A 17,964-nucleotide genomic window follows, 5' to 3' on the forward strand; every position below is an offset into this window, starting at 1 on the left:
ACCTTTAGAAAAGTCAGCCGATCATCCCATGACCTCGACTCGGGTAGTCAAACTAGTCAAACCGACGATCAATTACTAAATTGACTAAAAACTTCATGGACCTTACTTTCCCTTTTTTGTTATTGTTTAGCCACGAGACGAGCTTGAGGGACGTGATTCTACTCGGAGCAAGACTTGGGGCGCAAACTTCGGCACTGCTATATCAGGTAGGGTGAGACGCCCGCTAGGGTGAGCCAGTACCTTCCGGGTTAGTGGTTTTCTATATATAAAATGTAGAATTAATTTCAGTTTACCCAACTTTACACCCAAAATCAGTTCACCTCTTAAACTTTTATTGTAATTAGTTCACCCACTATACTTTCAAATAATATTAAAGGATGACAAAATTCAGATTTTTTTAGTTAAAATCAGATCAAAAACTATCAAAAGAAGGTTTCAAATCATATATGCAAGATCAAAACAAAATTCCTAATAATTTTACAACAACACTAAAGCTTAAAATTAGGTCTCGTAGCATAATTATCGATATAATCCATATAAAAATCTAAATTTTGTCATACTTTGATGTCATTTGAAAGTATAAGGGGGTGAACTAATTAAAATAAAAATTTAAGGGGTAAACTGATTTTGGATGTAAACTTTATGGGGGTAAACTGAAATTAATTCTAAAACCTATGTGCTATACGTCTTTATCACATGTTTCATTCATTGATACTTTACTTTGGTCATATTGTCTCATGACTGATCCTTTTATTTTATGCATGATTATAAGTCGGTGATTCTGTGTACTGTTGTCTAACACCGCGTGTTTTATTATTATATGGTGAATCTCGCGTCCTAATGTCCGGGCACCATGATTTACCCACGGTGATTCCATTGTTCTGATGTCCAGCACCGTGTGGCTTAATAATACGGTGATAACAGTATTCTGATGTCTGGCACCGTAGTACATTATTGGCTCTCAGTTCGCCCGAAGGTGAACCTTAGAGCCGGTCGGCACATTTGATGTTATAGTCTCGGTTGGACTTTCGTTACGTATTTTTACACTAACAGTATGTATATATATATATACTATTATATTTATATATATATATATATGTATGTATATAAAAATGGTTTTCAAACCTAACTACGGTTGGGTCGTCTCACCCGCATCGGGTTAGTGAAGACGAGTGCTCACCCCTATTTTTCAGGTACCTGGCAACTGGTTCGCGAGGACTTGGATTAAGTGCTAGTTGCGTTGAATTGCTCGTGGTTCACTTTCGATACCAAGGAGCCAGCTTTCGGTGTGACTTCTTATTTACCCAATCTCTGTTTCTACTTCAATAATCGCACGATGTGTACTTTGTTACTTTGCAGTTCAGTTGTGTGGTTGTTTCTTTTGGCCCGTATTTATTGTGATGATGTGTTTTTCTCTTGTCATACTTGAACTTTCATTTTATTTGCTACATTCCGCTTATTCATATTTATTCAATAAATTAAGCTTCATTTACTTTTATCATGAATTTACTATTATTTACTTATCCTCATAGTCTTGTAGTCGTAAGTTGGTGTTGTTGATACGTAGGATCCCGTATCGATTGGTACTAACTTAGGACTACGCCGATTACTGCTACATTTCGAGACCGGAAATCATCCCGGGGTGTGACATGCGGTTTTCACGCTTCTAGGGTGCAAGGTTGGATGGTTTCTTAATGTTCCATAATATCTTCCTATCTGGCTAGATCTCTACTCTCGCTAATTCTCTTTATCTGAGTGTGTTGGTGGGGCAGTAGTGGAAGACGATGATAGAACATTGGTTGTCGAGATGGTGGCTTTAGCTGAGGGCAAGGCCGACTGTGGTGCCTAGAGCAGATATGGGTTTCCCTATGTGGGCCTGGGTGTTTTGGGCCTTGTTCTCCTTGCCCAGACACTTCTCAGTCCACATTTGGGAGCCAGGTGATGAGTGTTAGCTAATTTGGGCTTTAAATCATGTTTAAGTCTGAAGCGCATATCTAGTTTATGAAGTCGACTACATAGACTCAGCATAGACATGTTCGTGTTCTGGTTGTAATTCTAGTTTTTTAGGGTTGTTTTTAGTTCTTGGCCATTTCTCATATTTTCAAGTATCATGGCTCCAAAAAGGGGCGGTGTTGACAATAGCAATAAGACCGGTACTAGATCATCTGGGCCCGCCCTCGTCGGCTCTATTGCAACACACCATGGCCCAGAGTCGACCTCACTCGTGATATGGGTTGAGGAGCGGATTGGGACGACAATGGGAAGAGGGCTGGAAAATAGAACGTCAGAAGGACATCGGTCCCACATTGAACATAGCCCAAAGGATCATTACTCATGGGGCTATAAAAGGATCGTAGATACCTTCAGAAGGAAATAATGTGACTCTGACCTATTTGCTATTATTGTAAGATAAAGCTTATTTACTGACTTAAGCATCATAGTGGAATACTCCGGAACTACTAGGCAGGTTCCTAACCAGTGTTCGTTAAGTGTGATAGCTCTGTAAGTAAACAGTGAAGAAGCTACGGTTTACTCCAGAAACAAACGGAAAATATGCTTATATTGTTTCGTACATTTTTTTATTAATAAAAGACCTCATGTCGTAGTTTCAAAATTTATTTTTTAACCTCATAACTTTTTTATTTTATTTTAAAGTTCAAATCTTCCGCAATTTGTACTAATTTGTTTTTACCAGTTAGGTATGTTGAAAAGCGGCCAAAAAAAGAATTGTAAAGAGTAATCAACGAAAAGACAGTACAGGTGGAAACTGATACCCAACTTTTGTCCAGACTTATGTGTGATGATGTTGATAAGTCACATGTGCACAAACGTTTTGGTGATGATGATGACTCCTTAGTCCTTATGTGATAGAGAATCCCTCTACTCTACCCTTATATTAATTTACAATTTCATCATGTGCCTTCATTACTTGTCCAAATATTACGGCCTCGGGGATGATCTTTATTGTACTAGTATGCTATAAACAATATACACCTAAATTGTTGTCACTTTTGCCGGATTTACCAAAATTAGGAAAATGGATACTCAGCAAACATTAATATGGTAATTTAATAACAACCCCCATTATGATTCAATATTGGTTCTTATAGTAATTCACTAGATCCGCCTTTGACGAAATTCATGGTGTTTATTTTGCTCCCTTTAAAGGCCAAACGGCGTTGTCCACCAACCAAAATCGCTAGTTAAATCAAGTAATACTGTTATATCTCAGATATTATAGGTATTTGTTTTGAATGGACTCCTCAATTTGGCATATGCAATAAAAATCATTAGGTTTTGTTTTTGAAATTTCTGTTTCAAAAATAGAACCCGAATATGCAATTTTATGCCACTATTTAATATTTTTATTTCACATGTCGGTTAAAAAAAATTACTTCACGTATTAAGTTATGTTCTGTTTTGCTTGTGTTTTGTGTAACTTTATTGGTTCCATCAATAGTTGTTACTGTTACTAATGTTGAACTATCTTAAATGAAAAACTCAATTAACTTAGCACATGTAAGTCACGTGTTTTGCTATAAATTCATTACACACATTGCTATGAATCTTCTTACTTACATTACGTTTCCTAGAAATATGTAACAAAACTTTAGATCATTCTCACATTGCCATTGATAATTATATTTTTATTGTTCAACACGAGCATACGTAGAAATAGATAAGATTTCATTCAACAAAGTATAGTGTTCAAAGTGTATTAATTGTATATAGGTGTATTTTTCCTCAAATAAGGAAGATGAGTGATGTGTACTTTCTCGCGAATGGCTTCGGTGTGAGCGAACACACACAAGACAAACTTAGACGCCTATAAAAGTCTCCCATATCCAAAAACGAAAGGTCCCACGCCTGAACCACGGTTAAAAACGTAACCAGAGACCTGGTTAAATAGTTGGCCAGACTCCCCCGTCTCTCCCCTGTCCTTGTCTCTGTCTCTCTGAATCTCTCTCTTTCAACTGAAGTTATAGTTACTGTAGTTTCCTTGTTCCATAGCATCATCTTCTTCTTCTTCTTTACCATTAGGAGAAACGGAAAGGAAGACCCACTAAGAAGAACTCTACTCTCTCTCTCTCTCTCTCTCTCTCTCTGCTAAAGAGAGGGAGCAGTCAAGGAGCTTCAGTGGCTTCGTCATCAATCTGGTATCTTCATTTTCTACTTGTTTATTTCATTTCACATTCCTCATTAATAATAAAGACATATTCTTTTCTAAATCCTATGTAAATGATTTGGTACGGTGGATTCGAAGGTTTGATCTTTGTGAGCCATTTATATGTAACTACCGTTCTGTTCTGATTCATTTGTACGAATATGTATGGTTTCTCATTGGTTTTTGGCTTGGTTCTGCTTCATCATTTCTGTTGTTGTGATGTTCTTTCTTTTCGTTGTTGTTTCTCCAGAGATTTCGATTCCACCAAATATTTTGATCCAGACCAAGTTTTTGCAGGCTGACCCGGAATTTCAGGTTTGTATTTAATGATATGTTAATATAATTAACGACTAGATTTACGTTGCTTAGATAGCTAGAAAATTTGTGTTATAAGCTATATCACAGCTTGTGTAAGCCGGGAAACCTGTTAATTTGGTGATGTGTGTACTCAATGATGGCACTTTTTTTTGTGTGAAGAAAATGAAATGAACCGATAATAGTGGATCTGGGTATCCCGGGTGCTATAACAATGGAAAGGGTATTTACTTGCGGCTTAATTTTGGTTTTTTAGTTGTAATTTTTTCCTGCTCTCTGTTTTGCTGTTGAATTTTTTGGGTCCTTCACTTGTTTTTGAAACTCATTTTTACTTCTGGTTCGCTTGCCGCGCTATTTTTAATTTTTCGTGTGTATTAGGATTTGAAAACAATGAGACCTGTTCTCTTTTCTGTGTCCTTAATTGATTTATTTCTTTTTTTTGGTTTTAATTTATGGTCTGTGTGAATGCTTACGGAGTTTCAACTTATAGAATCAATTACTGTCCTGTTCTGACTACTCAAATTTATGGAATTATGTACGCTCCATTGTTATTTCTTTCGTTGAATCGGATCTATTATTGGAAGTTCATTGTATCTGATCTGTCATATGTGATAATTGTACGTTTAACTGACTTGTTTGTGATTTACTTATTTTTGCAGAAAAATACAACTCGTTTACTTCTTGTGGTGGATTATCCTTGATCCGAAAACCTGAGGATTTCGCATATAGTAATGGTGTGCAAGGTAGGAAATCGCCTAAAAGACATTGACGGGAACAGCATTTAAGTGACTGGTCATTGCCTAAATTATATAACCAGGGTTTGTTCTTTCTGTTGTGAAATGGGTTTCTTTGAGGAGATGGATTTCTGTGGAAATCTGGATTTCATTTCAGCTCATGCTGGGGAAGGTCAGGTGGTTCCAGGACCAGAGGCAATAGTGGAGGAGGACTCTAGTGATGAGGAACTGGATGTTGATGAGCTCGAAAGGAGAATGTGGAGAGATCGGATTCTATTAAGGCGTCTTAAAGAACAAACTGAGGGAAAGGAAGGAGCTGAGCATGCAAGGCAACGACAATCACAGGAACAAGCTCGGAGGAAGAAGATGTCACGGGCACAAGATGGAATCTTGAAATACATGCTGAAAATGATGGAAGTTTGTAAAGCTCAGGGTTTTGTTTATGGGATTATACCTGAAAAAGGAAAACCAGTAAGTGGCTCCTCTGACAATCTTCGAGAATGGTGGAAGGAGAAAGTAAGATTTGATCGTAATGGTCCAGCTGCCATTTCCAAATATCAGGCAGATAATGCAATCCCTGGCATGACGGAGGATTGCAATTCAGTGGCATCTACTCCACACACCTTGCAGGAGCTCCAGGATACCACTCTGGGTTCACTTTTGTCAGCCCTGATGCAGCACTGCGATCCACCCCAACGACGTTTCCCATTGGAGAAGGGTGTATCTCCACCATGGTGGCCAACTGGTAATGAGGAATGGTGGCTGCAATTGAACTCGAGCAAGGATCAGGGCCCTCCGCCATACAAGAAGCCTCATGATCTGAAGAAGGCATGGAAGGTCAGTGTTCTCACAGCTGTAATCAAGCACATGTCACCTGATATTAACAAGATCCGCAAGCTTGTTCGTCAGTCAAAATGTTTGCAGGACAAAATGACTGCCAAGGAGAGTGCCACATGGCTGGCAATTATACACCAGGAGGAAGCTTTGGCCAGGAAGATGTTCCCGGACATATGTCTACCTTCATCTGCTGCTGGGAGTGGGTCTCTTGTAATCAGTGGTACTAGTGACTATGATGTTGAAGGGGTTGATGACGACCTTGAAGATGAGGATTGCAAACCTATTCTGAATCACTTCAATATGGGAAGTATTGGACAAGGACCTCAAAATAAGGGAGAACTTATCGAGACCAACTCAGTTTTTGGTAAGAAGAGAAAGCAGCGTCAGGCTGAAGAGCCACAAATGATGCTCAATCAGAAAGCTTACACCTGCGAATTCTTGCAATGCCCATATAATGATTGTCGCATTGGTGGCTTTAGTGACATTACTGCTAGAAACAATCACCAGATGAGTTGCCCATACAGGAAGAATTGTCCAGCAGTATTTGCAATGCCAAACTTGCTTAACAATGGCAAGCCTGTGGGCTACCCTCTACCAGCAGCTCAAGCTAAGCCCGCCATGCTACAACAGATGAACCAGTCAGGCCCCTTCGATGTTTCAGGACTGGGACTTGCAGATGATGGGCAGAGAATGATATCCCAGCTTATGTCGTCATATGAAGGCAATACTCTGCAAAACTCAAATCCTGGCAACTTCAGTGTCGTGCAAGACCACAACCACCACCACTCAAAATATCGGTTTCCAGTGAATGATAACTTTTATGGTCAAGGGATGACTATGGATCATAACAATGTGCCTGAACCCAACCCAATCCCTATGCATCAACAAGTTTTCCCACCGCCAGAAGTTCAGTTTGATCAGTGCAAGGTATTTGACTCTGCATTTGGTAACAATTCAAATGATGCTATTCCTGACCTGAGATTTGGATCTGGATCTCAGTTTAGCTTGCCGCAGTCGGACTATACTTCTGGTAACTCACTGATGAAGCAAGATGCATCATCGTTTTGGTACATCTGAACAAGTTTTATCTCGGCTTCTCCAATATATGGATGAGTCTGTATATTATGGGGGGAAAAACGAGTCTATCTTTTATAGTCTATACACAGTCTTTCTTTCTCATCCTGTTAAGGTTTTAGTTGCCTAGTATTATAGTTACATATCTGCAAGACTTATTAGATCCCAAGTGTTCGGGGTGGATTATATAGCAAGTTTATTATTTCAGTATAGGTGCTTAAGTAGGCCACAATAAAAGGACCAGAAAGATCCCAACGTTGCCTGATGGGCAATCAGTTGCTTTTGTTAGAGGCATTTTTCAGATCCTTAAGTCAATGTTGGCAGCTATTATTATGTTATTTATAAAGACATTTATTTATGTGGTGCCTTTTGTTTCATCTAGTCTTGCTTGTTGGTTTCAACTGTTTTTTTTTTTTTAATCTCCATGGATATCGTTCTGCCCTTCTGCTCACTCCTGTGAAACTTCTACCATGTTTGTTTCATGCCACACTCAACTTCACCCTTCAAATTTATTAGAATGCTTCCTCAATATTTAACCACTGGGATTTGGTCATCAGAGTAAAGCCGGGTGACCGGAATCACTATAGATCGTCTGGAAACGCACCCTGAAGTGGGGGAGAGGAACAGGGGAGAAGTGAAAAAGAATGGTAATGCCTCAACCCTCTCCACACAACTATCGGACACAGATTCTTGTAGCTTTGGTACGATAAAACTTGGAGCCAGTAGAGTTAATATGTGCAGAATATGCCCTCTGCACTATGAGATATTAGACAAAGCAAGGTGAATGACTCGTCTCTATATCTCTCTTTGTCATGCCAACATAGCACGTCACGCCAACAAAATTGGCCGCTGGCCTGAAATTTATGCAGACATATTGTACTCGGCTCTGGCCCCTCCTCCTGCACTTCACTCCAAGCCATTGCCTTTGATATTTTGCAGGGTTCCGTGATAGATTGCAATGGATTAGATTGGAGACCAAATGAGAACCACAAGTGTTTGCCAATTGAGTTGGACAAGACTATAGATGTAATCTGCTAGTGATTACATTTGCTTAACTGCACTGTAATCCTAATATGGCAGGGAATACTGTTGGTTTGCACATTGAGGTTAAAGTAGATTAGGGGATGCTACATAGGTTGGTTACCCCTATGATCTGCTCACATGAGTTGGTATTTTTTATTTTATTTTTTTGTTTTTTTTTTTTTTTTGAAATGGGAGGGTTTGCACAATGGCACGGCTATTCTCAAGTCTTGATTACAGCATGTTCATTAGCCCTGTGCTTTAACTTCGTGGTCAGTAATGGACAACAAAGAGCTATACCCGGGTGGTTTTTTTTTTTTTTTGAGAGTTTTGTGACTTTGTGGATGCATTCCCGATGAAAATGTAAAACAAAAGGAGGTTCCAATTCATAGGAAGATCTGGACAGTTTGAGGGATATCATATCCAAAATCACTAGAGACTGTTGGTCCATAAATTGGTAGAGTTTGAACATTCCATGAAAAATGCTGGAATAAGTGTATATAGAACTGGCAAGTGATTTGGAGAATATCCGTTTAGAAATTAGCAGTCAAAGAAAGCCAGTGATGGGTTGGATTTTTCATTCGGTTTTTTTTTATGGAGGATATTTGAGACTTATTAAAGGGATTGAAAGGCAACCATATAGCATTCGTTATCTTCAGTCACTGATGTCTTATAGGACCATATTAATATCGGTAAAATTAGTCAGAACAAATCTTTTACATTGTGTTGATAGAGGTTCTGAATGTAAATGGTTACAGAAGCTCCCGACTGTATCCATGTTTGATCATCTTTGGGATTGTACATGTGCTTGATCTCACTAAAACTAGTTGCAAGAAAATGGTGAAATGTTATTAGTTATTCGTCTATTTCACGGACTCCATGGCTAAAGGTTCGAGACTTCGAGTGAAATGGCCGCATCAGTTTACCATCCCAAGGATTATAAATTGTTCGAGAACTCCATCCTTTCACTATGAAGTGCATCCGCAACAAATTCATTTGATTCAAATAATAATAACCATCCCCATTAAAAAATGATAATAATAATAATAATAATAACCATCCAAGAACCAAGTAGGAGAGCAAGTTGCCTACACCAACCAACATGGGAAACTGTAATCCATATATTGAGAAGAACACAGACGTTTAAAGCTTATAAATTTCAGATTGATTTGTGTTTCTAATTTAAAAAAAATACTTTCACTAAGAGATTATACCAAGTACAATGTAGAGGACAAGATGTTCACCCAAATTTGCTACCTACATGTTCTACTCTATATCTCAGAATCAATGCACAGATAGCAAACTTCGAAAGACAGAAACCACAATAGGATTTGCAATTTTTAGACATTACCATGGTAGAAACCATTTCTGAATTCTGCGGAAACTGATGCCCATGATCAAACCCTTTACCGCAAAAGCTCCAGTCCCTCCACATTTTCACATGTTCTTTTCTCTTCAACCAAATGACCCATATAAAGTTATTGAAATGCTTCTGTCCAAAATGCTGTACTGTGTATCATTCAAAACCACAATCATTATGTACAAAACACACTTCCACAGGATTCCCTCAACCAGAGTAATTTCCCAGTGATTTGAATGGAGGTCATGCAACCGGGCATTGTTATGGCAAGCGCTTCAACATCAAACCATTACACACCAAGGGGAAGTCCAAGACAGTTTTTCTCCTCTGTACCACGTCACTGGTAGTTTAGTTGTTACCTTTCCATGAGGAATAACCCAATCTAACAAGCTTCCTGAGAGTGGTAAGATTGAAAACTGAATGAATTAGGGCCTTGTACAAATCATGGTTATTTTTTATTCATTTAAGACATCAAAGTAAGAAAATCTTAAAGTAGCAGAATAGTAGACTACTAGAGTTGAAGAGCACAAGACCGCCTTTCAACTGGTTTTAAGGGAAACTAATTTTACAAAATAAAATAAGAAGTTATAAAAAGTACTATCAACAACAAATCTGATGCTAACAACTTAAGAGAGCCTGATGACTGAATTTTCTCCATGAGGCAGCCACCAGTTAACTCTCTACTATGTGTGTGAGACAACCTCAACTGCAGTCCACCAACAGAATTGTTGAATGTGGTTTGTGCATCTTACAGAACTATGTTCCAGGTGAGCATCTTAATTAAAGCTGTATCAGAGATATACCCTTTAGTGCAGTTAAATGTGATTGGGAGCATTATTCAAATGGAGATTTCTCTCATTTTAGTTTCAAGGTGTGTTTTGGTTCTGGACTTCTGGTGTACTTCTGATCCAAGTTATTGTGATCTTTCCTATCTTAATTCTGTGTTGGTTATCGATGAAGTAGCATCACAAGAAAACAACTATAGATATAAGGAAAATAATTGCATAGGAACTCGGTTCAGAAATTTGAGAGCAAGAGGACAGAATGGCTCTTCTCATGAAAGGAAAAGTAGACAGCATTTAGTAATGTAATTAATCATGACTAAATATAATATCCAACATATTACTGAATATAGTGTCTTACATGTCATAGTTGTTCACGGATGTAAGCCATTGATCTCAACATGGTATCTAGTGTATCTCTGGACACTTGAAACTTGACTTCTGTTTCTCCAGATGTTGTGTTTGTATCTAGCAGCTGAGAAACCACAATATGTAGATATAACATCTGAAGGAAATTTACCATAACAGGGAAACAAAACCATAAAGCATAAATATAGAAATATGATGAATGTTGAACAGATGAGATTCCTAGGTTGGAAAAAGCATGGTCAAGATCTATAGAAAACATCCTCTTGTTCAACTTTTGAATGAAACCTTCCATAATTCCAATATGGAACTCATCTAATTAATAAAATGACTTAATCAGAACCGTGCAGTAGAACACGGCAAAGTTGGTTATTAAAATGGAGAATTTGAGTCAAAATGCACGAATTGATCATTAGCCTCATCAAAAAGTTATTTCTCATTGAGAACAGGGTGAAATGTGAAGAAGGTCACATTCATGATAAGTATTATTAATAGTGTCATAGTAGATAAGCATGAAAGAATACTTGAGAAAACTAGGATTTTGTCGCGGTGCATCCACAGACAATATGTGTGCCTTATCTTTGCTTTCATTTAGATTGAGAAACTCAATTTTACAGAAGAAAAACCCCATGTTATCAAAACAAGAAAGCATGTGTACAGGAACAACTTATATTACATGTTACAACAGATGGGGCATAATGGTTGGCATGTAATATGATCTTCAAGAGAACATTCCTGTCCCTTCTTAGTTCCAGGCCCTTCTCCTGCCCCTATAGGAAGTAAGGGGGTTTGGCCTTCTCAACTACCCTGGCAACAGAGCTCATTTGTGTCTAAGTTATTCAGATTTCTTCTAAAGCTGAAATTTAAGCCTTTAAGGTACCAAAACATCCAATAACCACGTGCCCTGTTTATCTCTGGATATGTGCATCCAAGGAAGCTATTGTAAAGGGAACAAGTTGCATTACATTCCTCCAATTAACTATCCCCAAGTCTCAAGACCTCAACCTCTCCCCACTTTTCCACCACATACCTCCAGCAGGCTAAGAATGAAGAGTACCCATTAGAGATATCTTTTGATAAATTGCGTCTTGATTTTTGACCCTCGTCGAGGAGTAGCAACCTGCTTCCCAAGTTCCCATTATATCATAAGCCATAAACAACTTGAAGTCATTTTTCTTCTACTTTGTCTCCCTAAACATGTCAGTTTTACCAGAGTAGACAACAGGTCTTGGAAAATCAACTCATCCAATAACGTTGTCGGCAAATCCTACTATAGCCATTTCAAATCATCTGCCAGCTCATTCCTGTTTCCATACCATTGAAGGCTATGTAGTACAGACAGAAGTCACTGAGCTATACCTACAAGTACAGACATGTACTTGTAATGCTGCCTAGAGTTTAAAGGTTATATCTCCCCAAAAGTACAAAATGTGTCTTTAAACACTTCGCACATGGGGATTCAGTAAATAAATTCCATACCAAAATATTGAAAAACAATTAGGATTCCTACAACCCTCTTGCACCTTTATCTATTGCTCTGTCCCCATATAGTTATGGTACAGCCATACAAGACTTTAATGTGATTCCTCATTCATGTGTTTCTCCAGTAATCCAAAACTATAATACTTTTTTAGAGTAAACGATTATCCTTTAGATGATTGAAACTGCTAATGCTTTCCGAAATTGTGGTGAAAAAACAATCTTTTGGATCATATGTTTTGCAAATTCATCCATCAGTTCATAAAACTTTGAAATACCCTCAATGTTTCAAACCAATCGTGTTAATCTCCCCTTTAAAGAGAATATGAACCCATCTTTTCCCAGGGATAGAAACAATGAGAATAGAAGCTGATCCACTATTTCACTTCCTTCCTGTATCTAGTAACCAAAACCTTCCCTTTGATTTTCATACTTACTAAAATGATACAAACAGAGCCCCAAAAGAACAAATTTATTCCCATCATCCAAGTACATCCTCTCTGTCAGAAGGAACATTATACTTTAATATTAAGGGTTGAGATTAATTGAAAATATTTGCATGCACTAAACAACCAATTTCAACCCTTGAGTCTCAAATGTTGGGGACCATAAATTTCTTGGTCACCAGGTGACCAGGAGAAAACGATTTGAACCTTAATGGTGGCAGTCTATTATATAGTATAAATTACCTAAAATTCGTTCGTGTTGATGTATTCTTTAAATTTATTTGCATTCATTCTCACTCCTCACTATAGTTGCATGAACTTCTACAAATCATACTCTAAGAACCCAAAACGGAATGATCACTGATTAGCATAAAAAAATCCAACAACAATAGGAACACTATTCACAAGTTATTTTCCATTGCCCCAGAACAACTCTCTAAACATAAAATTTCTACCTTCATTCAAGAAGTGAACTTTTCCTACAACCGTGGTACAAAATCCCCTAACATTTCAAGGGTAAATCATTCTAACGGCCCTGAATCAATACTTATGCAGCCCACTGGCCAGACAATTCCCTCTAACTTTGTCAACTTTAAACCTGGCACTCCATATATCCCTTTGCCACCACATCCCTTAAACCTGGCCCGTTAAGCCATAAGCATTTGAGTTCTAAACTCTTTCCAAGCCCACACTAACTGTAATCAGGCCAGTTCTCTTAATTTCAGACCTGTTCTACTGATCAGAAATTTTTTTTTTATACAAGTCTAGCTGCAATGCCAAGTGCAACAACAAAATTAAGGCACAAAAACCACTCAATTTTACATTTACCTTAAGACCAAGAAAAGAGAAAGCAAAGAGATCTAGGCATACAACTTCCTAAGAAAAAAAAAATCAGAGAAGCATACCTTGAGATTGATAACAGCAACTCTGTTGGCTGGGGCAGAAAGTTGCTGACCGATGTAGGCCATTGATCTTAACATTGGGTCTAGTGTGACCCTGGTTACCCTAAATTGTACATCTGTTTCTCCTGGCGGGTTCTTGCCATAATCTTGCAGCTGCAGTTAACAGAAACGAAAATTATAACAGCAAGACAAGAGTATCAACAATACCAAAAAAAAACCTGTCACTATGTTTTTTACTTTTCGCGGTCCCTTTAAAGACCATTTTTCCTCTAGGGTACATGTCAAGTGGCTAGCGTATGGTCGGTTGTCGAAACTCAGAAATCATTAATGAACTACTCACTAGAAAAAATTAAGGGGAAAAGAATGATTATCGTTTTGTCCAAAAAGAATTTGCAGAAACTTGAGTTATAAATAATCAGTTATGGACGATGACACATGATTGACACATTTCGGAAAGACACATTTCGCATCATGATAATGGTATCATGAAATTGGAAAGCTTTAAATGTATCTTTAAGCGTAAATAAGGAATCCCTCAGATGCAGAACAGGATAACAAAAGGCACTTGTTTGCCTTGACAAAAAGAACTGGCATACCTTCAAGTTAATAACAGCAACTTTTCCAGCTGATGTGGAATTCTTATTTTCTATGACCCATGTCATGGACTTGAAACATGTATAAACCACCTACAAAAAGAAAAACAGTTAATCACTTAATTAACAATAGATGTCACAGAAAATTCCAAATAAGCATTTTCAAAACTCACACACAAGAAAATGTATGCCCAAAGTAAATGGTAAAAGGGACACCAACCACCAAACCTCCAATTATTTCATACCGTATTATCAGGATGCCCGCCATCGGGTTGAATAGAGCCGGCCATGCTAGGGTGATTTATATCAGCAAGTGGAACTCCAACATCATTAAGATTAAAGCGATGTGGCAGTGCTTCTTGCCAAGGCCACAATGGAGGACCCATTTCCCCTGATGGCAGATGAGATCTTTTCGTATTTTCTTCCTGTAAACTTCCACTTCCGTGAGAGCTAGGAGGTGCGACTTTAGCAACATGTTTCTTCAAATCAGCAATCTTTTTCCCACTGTCTCGTAGAGCAATTATTGCTGCATTGTAAGTCTCTACAGAAACTGCCCCTTCCTCTGCATATTTAATGGCTTCCTGACATAAATTATTGAACCGCACAGTGAGTATCTCAACACTTTGCGGATCTGAGATCTGTTCATCTACTTCAACCCAAGATTTGGCCTTCTTTGTCCATCGCTTCAAAATGTAATGTGATGGAAGGGTAAGAACATTTGTGACGGTGAAGACAGTCAAAATATGTCTACAGAGGATGCCAGCATATTCAAACATCTGACAGCTGCAGCTTGCTCTCATCTCGGGGACATTCAATTCGACTATATAAGCTTTGTCATCATGTTCATACTTTGCAACCCTGTATTTACTGACAAGGCCATCTTCATCTGTCATATTTGCAGTATGGACAAAAGTCTCAACTAATTCGTCCTGAAATTTGGCAAATACTTTTTTTGTATACAAGTTAGCTGCTTGTTGTTCCATTGGTGATGGTGTCTTCAGTACTGGTGTGCTGCAAATTGTATCATAATCTGCTTCTATTTCTTTTTCTAGTGCATGCTCCAGAGCCCTTTCATACTGCTTAAAAAACAGAGGTATACTCGTTTGTTGATTCACATATCCATCAAAGAAAGATCCAACTCCTTGATTTGAGGAAGGTGCCGCAAAGAAAGTCCCACGAAAATAAACTGGGGCCCACTGCTTGCGAGCATTATACACTGCCTGAAGCCAATCATTTCTCCGAAGGTCATACCTATCAAGAAGGGACAGCCATGATGATTCAAAATCCTCAATTGTCTCTGAAAAGTTGATACAGCTATACAGCTCTCCATAAAAGGAAGGATTAGCAAGATATATATGAGCCAGTCTTTCTTGGCCTTCTCTTAAAATGTGCCACTTGCATATACAGTGACGTGCATCTGGGAATACCTGTGCAACTGCCACTTGTATTGCTCTATCTTGATCAGTAGTTACAGAAGAAGGAGGCCGATCATTCATTGCAGAAAGCCATGTCTTAAACAGCCAAGTAAAGGAAGACTCAGATTCATCTAGAAGTAGTGCACAGCCAAACAATATCATCTGGCCATGATGATTTACACCAGTAAAAGGAGCAAAAGGCACCTGGTACTGATTTGGTCGATACATTGTATCAAAAATTACAGCATCTCCAAAGTAGTTGTAAGCAGTCCTTGATCTCGCATCAGTCCAAAAAACATTAGTCATACGGTTTTCATCATCAAGCTGTATGGCATAATAAAATCCAGGATTTTCAGCCTGCATTTTCTTGAAATAGTCTAGAAGATTTTGGGCATCTCTTCCAAGTGTTCTCATAGGCCTTGTGTAATTAATAGGCCCAATATTTCTAGCAGGATGATTTGGTTCAACAGGAGAGACACTCCTACCTCCATGGTTTGGCTCATAAGGGCCATGATTCCCATCCATAGAGACATAAGCATCAGAAGAAACATCCAAAGTCTCAGCTGTATTCTTTGTAGCACCTGCAAAGTGCCTACGTGGTCGAAGGTAATGGACTTTATTAGGACTTTCCATCCCATGGTTGTGATCCTCAATAAACTTAGTGGAAACCCAAGTGTTTGCATCCTTCCTCTCTACGCGTAGCATAGCATTGCAACTTTCGACATTCTTTCTTTTGAATACCTCTCTTGTACATGCAAACTCCCATGTCACTATTGGTCCGTCAGGCTTATTACGACTAAACTGACCAACATGGGTGCTAAATCCAGCACACCTAGCATACGTATCATAGAGGGCCTTGGCAGCATCCTCTGATTCGAACTCCATCCCCACATATGGTTTAGCATTCCCTTCCTCATCCTGTATAATCATTTCTCTCCCAGCAAAATTATGACTTACATTTTGCTTCACACCTTTATCAGATTCCCTTTCTTCGGCTTCAACTTCAGAGTCCATGACAGTTTCCTAAACAATGGGTTGACTAAAAACAGTTTCTCACGGTCACCGCAGTGAAAGCCATTACAAATAAACACGCTGGATCAACTGTAAATGTTCATCATCATTATTATAAATGTAAGCAAACTGATTATTTGCAAGTAGTATCACAGCTTTCGTAATATCTCTAGCCTGCAAAATTTCTTTAGTTTTTAGTCAATAAGTTGGTTCAATTCGGCAGCCAGACAACAAATGGCCTCTTTTTCTACGTTCATGCTATCAAAAGTAAGACTAGACATACATTATTCAGTGACCAGAGTGAGAGCATCAAACAATTAACATGCTTTCAGGTTCCAAAAACCAAAGTAACATTCAGTTGGGGGTTTGAGTTCAACAACACAGAATGCAGGTAAAATCAAACAAAAGGTACCGAAATTTAAGCGAAATGGGATCTAAAGAGGAAATTAAAATAAAATAAAAAGGAATTAAAGCTCAAACCTGGTGCCGTGAAGCCCCAAATTGGTGATTAGGAGGAATAGTAGCATAACAGTGAGTATTAGGGTTTGACTTTGGGGGGGGGGGGGGGGGGGGGGTAGAAGGCAAAGGCGAAGAGAGAAGAGAGTGAGGCCGAGTGTGTATACCCCAGAAACCCAGGAAAGAGTGGGAGTCGTCTTCGTCTTCTTCTCTCTGCCTTTCCCTATTTTTGTTTTTACCCTCTTGTGATTATTACGTGTTCGTAGCTCCAACTGTTACTCTCTTTCACCCCCAACACATCAGATATTCAGATAGCAACGCAACTAGAGTTTCTTTTTTCCAACATAATTCTACTTGCATTTTTGTAACAACAATCCCCCTCAAAGCCTGTTTGTAGCGTGGGCATAAATACTCATAATCCCGAATTCGTCCCAAAAATTACCGGGACAGGCCAGATTGAAATTTAGAAACGTTAGTCTTGTCTTGATTCCCTCATCTTTGGTTTTGGTGGGATGGTTTTGGTGGGATGGGACGCGGAACTAGTAGTCTAAGTCTCATTTAGGCTCGTTTCATCTCGTATATAGATGAAAAATTGTAATTTTCTATAAATTGTGGAAAAGTATAATTTATTTATGTTACTATGAACTTTTAAGTTTAAAATATAACAAACTACTAATACGTATCAAACAACAATTTAGTTAATAAAAACGACATTCCTAATTTGATAGAGCAAATTAGGATTACCTATTACATTTGAGGACCAGCTTGTTGTCAAGCTGCCACATGGCGTTATTGTGATTACTGTTTTTCCCTCCATTCACCATATATGAAACCTAATATTGATCGAAACCACAATGATCTCAGTTTATCTCACACGATCATCACTCCTCCTCTGCCGATTCTACCATCTCCTTCATCCTAACCCTAGCTCATCCGAGATTTAGAAGATGAATCAGAGTTCCAGAAGCTCGTTGGAAATTTCAGAAGATCGTCATAGTTACCGTTGGTG

The 17,964-nt window shown here is 38.5% G+C and overlaps 2 protein-coding genes across 2 annotated transcripts; one reads left to right on the forward strand and one right to left on the reverse strand.

Annotated features, from left to right (window-relative positions):
- The first annotated feature begins 3,955 nt into the window (after positions 1-3,955).
- On the forward strand, positions 3,956-7,490 carry LOC126802300 (ETHYLENE INSENSITIVE 3-like 1 protein). Its single transcript, XM_050529909.1, has 4 exons — positions 3,956-4,157; positions 4,416-4,480; positions 5,140-5,223; positions 5,298-7,490. Exon 4 carries the CDS (start codon positions 5,320-5,322, stop codon positions 7,126-7,128), a length of 1,809 nt encoding a protein of 602 aa, XP_050385866.1. The 5' UTR covers positions 3,956-4,157; positions 4,416-4,480; positions 5,140-5,223; positions 5,298-5,319; the 3' UTR covers positions 7,129-7,490.
- A 1,758-nt stretch (positions 7,491-9,248) lies between these two features.
- LOC126801547 (protein FAR1-RELATED SEQUENCE 3-like) lies at positions 9,249-17,151 on the reverse strand. Its single transcript, XM_050528931.1, has 6 exons — positions 16,980-17,151; positions 14,319-16,589; positions 14,077-14,166; positions 13,484-13,633; positions 10,649-10,762; positions 9,249-9,899 (listed from the first exon to the last, which is right to left on the reverse strand). The coding sequence occupies exons 2-5, from the start codon at positions 16,500-16,502 to the stop codon at positions 10,652-10,654; spliced, it is 2,535 nt and encodes an 844-aa protein (XP_050384888.1). The 5' UTR covers positions 16,503-16,589; positions 16,980-17,151; the 3' UTR covers positions 9,249-9,899; positions 10,649-10,651.
- Positions 17,152-17,964: the final 813 nt, after the last annotated feature.

Source organism: Argentina anserina, chromosome 7 (genome assembly GCF_933775445.1).
Source record: "Argentina anserina chromosome 7, drPotAnse1.1, whole genome shotgun sequence".
NCBI lineage: Eukaryota > Viridiplantae > Streptophyta > Magnoliopsida > Rosales > Rosaceae > Argentina > Argentina anserina.

Bases quoted from the DNA above. Each gene is read 5' to 3' on its own strand.
- LOC126802300 (XM_050529909.1), top strand. From the start codon at position 5,320: ATGGGTTTCTTTGAGGAGATGGATTTCTGTGGAAATCTGGATTTCATT.
- LOC126801547 (XM_050528931.1), bottom strand. From the start codon at position 16,502: ATGGACTCTGAAGTTGAAGCCGAAGAAAGGGAATCTGATAAAGGTGTG. The intron at 13,634-14,076 runs GTATGCCAGTTC...TGTTAACTGCAG, and splicing joins TTGCTGTTATTAACTTGAAG to CTGCAAGATTATGGCAAGAA. The intron at 10,763-13,483 runs GTATGCTTCTCT...GTGGTTTCTCAG, and splicing joins TTGCTGTTATCAATCTCAAG to CTGCTAGATACAAACACAAC.